This window comes from Magallana gigas, chromosome 7, assembly GCF_963853765.1.
Source record: "Magallana gigas chromosome 7, xbMagGiga1.1, whole genome shotgun sequence".
Classification (NCBI taxonomy): Eukaryota; Metazoa; Mollusca; class Bivalvia; order Ostreida; family Ostreidae; genus Magallana; species Magallana gigas.
The window spans coordinates 33,974,326-33,979,596 of record NC_088859.1 but is presented as its reverse complement, the minus strand read 5'-3'; the positions used below and the strand labels follow the sequence as shown (position 1 = coordinate 33,979,596).

General features: G+C 36.2%; 1 protein-coding gene across 1 annotated transcript; it reads left to right on the top strand.

Moving 5' to 3' along the window:
• Positions 1 to 632: 632 nt before the first annotated feature.
• Positions 633 to 4,984, top strand: LOC105319128 (chromobox protein homolog 8). Its single transcript, XM_011416535.4, has 5 exons — positions 633 to 847; positions 1,008 to 1,051; positions 1,800 to 1,865; positions 3,289 to 3,328; positions 3,690 to 4,984. The coding sequence occupies exons 1-5, from the start codon at positions 776 to 778 to the stop codon at positions 4,365 to 4,367; spliced, it is 900 nt and encodes a 299-aa protein (XP_011414837.3). The 5' UTR covers positions 633 to 775; the 3' UTR covers positions 4,368 to 4,984.
• Positions 4,985 to 5,271: the final 287 nt, after the last annotated feature.

The following is a 5,271-nucleotide window of genomic DNA, read 5'->3' as shown; positions in this document are numbered from 1 at the left end:
TCGATATCCCCTCACCATTTTTCTAATCATTTGCAGGAATTATTTGGTTGTTTTTCTTCTAGACACACCTTTCTCAGTTGTATGAATTACACAATGTCATGAAATATTGAGATGTACACTACCATACATACATGTATAATCCGACGAAACATAGGCACCCGACGTCATAAATTTTTACTTTGTTAATGACTATAATGAATTTACTTTTTTGTTTGATATTTACACCCAATAAATATTCTACCCATCTTTTATTTGAAGCTATACACAAGGTAAAAATTCAACAATTGACTCGACATTCAAGTAGTTGACGATTCTCAAAATACCCCAAAATTTATGATATGAATAATTATAAAAGAATCGAATTTCTCCATTTTAGAACATCAGACGAATGATTCAAGTGTCCTATATTTAATTATGAAATATTCAAATCAAGATAGCTGACTCAAGTATATTGCGAAAATTTTATTTACATCTATTTTTAGCCACCTGAATTACCAAACATCTATATATATCAAGGAGAAACAATGTATGTCCATGCACCAGTCATTTCGCGAGCTTTAAAGGGACATTGCGAATCGTTATTGACTGCTTAGTATAAAACGCGGTTATTACCTGGAACCTTCATTTCGTGCTTGTTTAATGCAAAGAGAATGACGTATTTTTTTCCTTTCGCTTATTGACCCGTGACGTCAAAGGTCGTTTATTTGAAGTCTGCGCAGTAAACGTGTTTACCTCGCCGAAGTAAACAGTTGGCTGTTACGAGAAACACAGTGCAATGGAGACGAGCATTTTAACCGGCGAGCGGATATTCAGAGCAGATTACATTAAAAAGAAACGGATTAGAAAGGTAAACTTTATAAATTTAGCAATATTTACGAAAGTTATTTGAAAATATTTCCTGAGTTTTGCATGACATTTTGTTATTTTCCTTTTATTCGAGAATAATCTTTTATTTTCAATAGATCGATAAATGTATAAATATTTATTTTTTTGTCGTTGTGCAATAGGGCAAAGTTCAGTATCTAGTGAAATGGAAAGGATATTCAACAAAGTAAGTAACAACTTCTTATTTATTCCCCCGATCCTGGCTCTAACCCCAATCAATATTGGGTTCAAGGCAATGTGTTGTTTACATGGGATGCTGAGCTAAAATTATCTCGAAGTTTCCCCTCTGTTTTTTTTTTTTGAGTGAATAAAATATCAAACCTTGTTACTACAGTGTTTGCATACTTGGAGGTTATGTATGGAATAATACATGTGAACTCGGTGTACACGTAACTCAAATGTATAGGATGTAGGGCCCATTGTTAATCAACAAGGAAGAAAAAATGTGCCAAAACAAAGTGTTTTGTTACGTTATCTATGAAAAGATAAGCATTCGCGAAAGTCTTCCTTCATATTTTTATTTAGAATTCCCCTTTCTAGTCTCGAACATTTAAATGATATGACCCATTTATTGCATGTCACACTGGCGATGGTATTTCCTCCATTGATAGCGATACAGTACCACCATTCATGGAAAGAGAACGATCTGTTATCAGAACTAATTTATTGGCGAAAACCATACCATGAATGAATTAAACAGAAAGATGCAGATTGTTGATGGAGCAAAACGTGCTATCATGAATTTGAGATTCACATTTAAACCGGATATGATACATTTTAGATTAAGAAATGATGGAAGACAATTTATTGGCCTCCTTATACTAAAAAGAAATGTGGATTAATTTACATTTTTAGCATCGTCGATACTTTGACGTAGTGCCAAAATGTTAAACATGGACTCTGCTTCTTTTTAGGCAATGTACGTGGGAACCAGAGGAAAACATCCTAGATCCCTATCTGTTATTCGACTTCAATTCTAGGTAGGTATCTATATATAAGTACATTGTAAACAACGCACACAATTATTCGATACTTTTTTCGCCGTTTTATTTTTCAACCAAAATCGAACAGTGACTCTCAATAAAATTGTGTGCTGTGTAGGTGTAATGCATCACGAATTTGTTCAGTATTAACGGACTTTTTGTATTGATTATAAATGTACACATATGTACATGCACATGACACATAGACGGAAGAAACGTGTTCCCAATCCTCTAATGGTAGAGATCATGTATAGGTGTTTAGGTGAAGTAATCGATCTCCTCGACTTGGCCCCCGGGGTGGTGTAAAAGGCGTGTTGTACCTAAAAAAGTAGCTCGGTATCTGTAGTATATTGTCAAATCGTATATTGTAGTTCTTTCGCCAGACACTAAACTGTCGTCTCGCTAGTTCGCTTTATAGTTCTCTTGACAAAATGATGATTCATTATTAAAGTATACGAATTATTATTTTCAGTCATTTGGCGATAAATCGAAATTTCCAAGGCTTTAAACAAAAATCGCAGTTTGAGAGAGGTTTTGGGGAATTATGATAAAACTGGGAAAATTAGTTTCAATTTCACTTCACGTGCAGTTGTACCCTAGTTTTTACATTAAAAGCAATAATAAGCGCTGTAATTCACACCTACGAGACAATTTTTACCTTAGTTATAATGCTAGTGTGAACACATCCCTTAAATATAATCGTGATTTAGTAACAATGTACAAAGATTAAAAAACCCTCGTGGTGGGTGTTAAGATACCACAAAAACTTGACTTAATCAGCGAGGAAACGTTAACACACCATTGATAGGTGCACGATCGAAGTCAAAATACAACACGCGTTTCCGTATTGTGGAGGTGCGACCTTAAGTCACATTCTAAATTTCATAAGCCTTCTTCAAACTTTTGGAAACATCGTTTCAGTGTATAAAAGACGTTACTAGCCCAACTAAATTTAGATGTTTTACCCTTTAGACACGGGAAAAGGGTTTACGTGAACTTAAAGTTGTGATGAACCCAAAACGACAGTAGCAATTAGTCAAATAAAAGCACAACTGGGAATAATAAAACGATAAACCGGTTCAAACGAAACTGCAATAAAGTTGGAATTTCTTGACAGAGAGGAGGGGTGAATACTGATACTAGTTTTGGTTTCAGTTTTAAACGTTGCCGAGTAGGCGATATGATTATTTTTTACGTCTTTCCACGACAGAAAAGTTCCATAATTGGTCTAGTAATATCTAATTTAAACTCTTTGGTCCCACGACTCAACGATAAGAAGAAACAATAAAAAATATATAAAGTAATTTCACTTGTGTCTCAAAACAGCGTGAATATAAAGAAATATGGTTAAAAATAAGCAAGAATGATAATTTTATTACCTCGCAAGGTTCAACTAATTTTCCTCTGTTTTAATTTATAGACCAAATACAAAACGGGTTGGCAGGCGACGAAAAAGTGAGGTATGTATACCCGTTTCTAATTATATTTAATGGATGCTGAAATTAATGTGGTATCATGTTGTAAATTTTGAATTTCATGTTTGTAAATTTGAATTTACTGGGTGGGTGTAAATACAAAATTTACAACATGACAACTTGTCATGTTGTAAATTTTGTATTTACACCTACCCAGTAAATTCAAAATTTACAACATGACAGTGGAAACAGCTTGCCCACCGACAAGGGGTCGTTTTAAGAGTTTAATGATCAAGATATTCAAACATTAAAAAAGTAACGCGGTATTCGCTTATACCATACGGTCCGGTGCGATAACATTTGCATCAACTTAATCACAGCAACTGTTTTGTTCCCTATTTTGCAGGTGGAGAATTTTCATCCGTATGGTGTTTATGGTCTCCATGACAACAAAGAGAAAAGAAAACGGGACAAAGGTGAGACGCGCTCCGTGTGTCGTCTGCGAACCTACGACAATGGAATCGGGGCTCTGGCGGAGGCGGCCGAATATATCAATTCACTGGAACAGACAGATGGTACCCGGGGAGGGCTATTGTTGCCCTCTGAAACGGGTCGTGGACAATTTGACAAAGAAATCGACCTCAGTGACAAGACAAACACGCTTTTGGAGCGTGCGAAACAGGAGTGGGTGCGTGAGGACAATAACAACACGGGTAATGCGACGTCCGACTGCTGTTGTGTGCAAATGACTGAAAACGATCAGAAGTGTTTTGATTGGATGGAGGGGACACATGCACAGCACGAGACTTCTGCGGACACGACGGATAATAGCTGTGAAAAAGAACATGCTTCTGTACGATTTTCTCCTCGGTATTTGTCCGAAGATACGGAGTCTTACTGCGCAGAATCCTCCTGTACGTGCACGAGTTTTGACATGGATGACGATGATGGCCGTGATAATGTACAAGTGTCAAGTGAACAAAATGACCCAGATAGCTTGTTGGTCACTGACGTCACGTGCAATTCCATCACAATAACGGTCGTTGAAAGTCCAACGAAAAAAGGCTTTTTCAAATTGGATTAATCATCTGCATCGACATGGAGCAATCCTTGATACACCCACTGAACATCAGCTTCTGAGCTATTTGTGGAAAAACCTCTACAATCTGCCACTTAGTAACATCTGCACAAAACACACATAATGGTACAAGTTTTGCCGAAAGATCAGAAAAGTGGTATTAATCAATGAAAGTTATACACGAAACACATGTTTTAAAGCCCAATGTTCGTACATTATAATAAACAATTAAGATTTGTCGCTCCGTTTATGAGCCTTTCATTGCCAACTTTATTTACAACTAATTGCTATACTAAGTGTTGTGAGACATTGACGGACTAAGCGATTTTCAAAAAAAAAAAAGTAAAGGTTCATGGAATGTTTTATTTTTACATTAAAAGAGTTTCCTGTCGACGATGGTCGGTTCCTTAAAGAAGACGATTTGACCAAGAATTTATATACATGTGATATATCTATATACTGGTAGCAAGCAGCTGACGAAGGTCTTTCATAACTTTTTATCTCTCATAATTTCCAGTATTCAAACAATTCCAGGTTCCGAGTTTTCTCTCTATCTGGACCGAGTTATACTGTTTTAAGAATTGTATGGTTTGAACTTGTTTAATAAATGATGATACACAAACTATTGGCATGCTGTTTTCATCTGTTGTTCTGAATTTTCACCGTGACGACCGTTCTAACAATAGTATGTACACTCTCATGTTGGATGATGTCAGCATCGGCTATATAATGACGCATCCTCCTATTGAAGACCGTGCTACCAGGCCGACTAAAAAACTTTTTGTTTTTCTGAGAACCCAGCATGGCGCCAGTAGTATTTTGATACTCCTACATGTAACTATACAAACAGTGGAGCGTATTTATTGTTTGTGTATATTGATTTTGTTTTACTCCATGGTGAGTAGAAGGG

What these genes read in the sequence shown, in the direction of transcription:
- LOC105319128 (XM_011416535.4), top strand. Translation starts at nt 776, where the DNA reads ATGGAGACGAGCATTTTAACCGGCGAGCGGATATTCAGAGCAGATTAC. An exon ending in AAAAGAAACGGATTAGAAAG is followed by an intron (nt 848 to 1,007) that starts GTAAACTTTATA and finishes GTTGTGCAATAG; the next exon opens with GGCAAAGTTCAGTATCTAGT. An exon ending in TTATTCGACTTCAATTCTAG is followed by an intron (nt 1,866 to 3,288) that starts GTAGGTATCTAT and finishes TTTAATTTATAG; the next exon opens with ACCAAATACAAAACGGGTTG.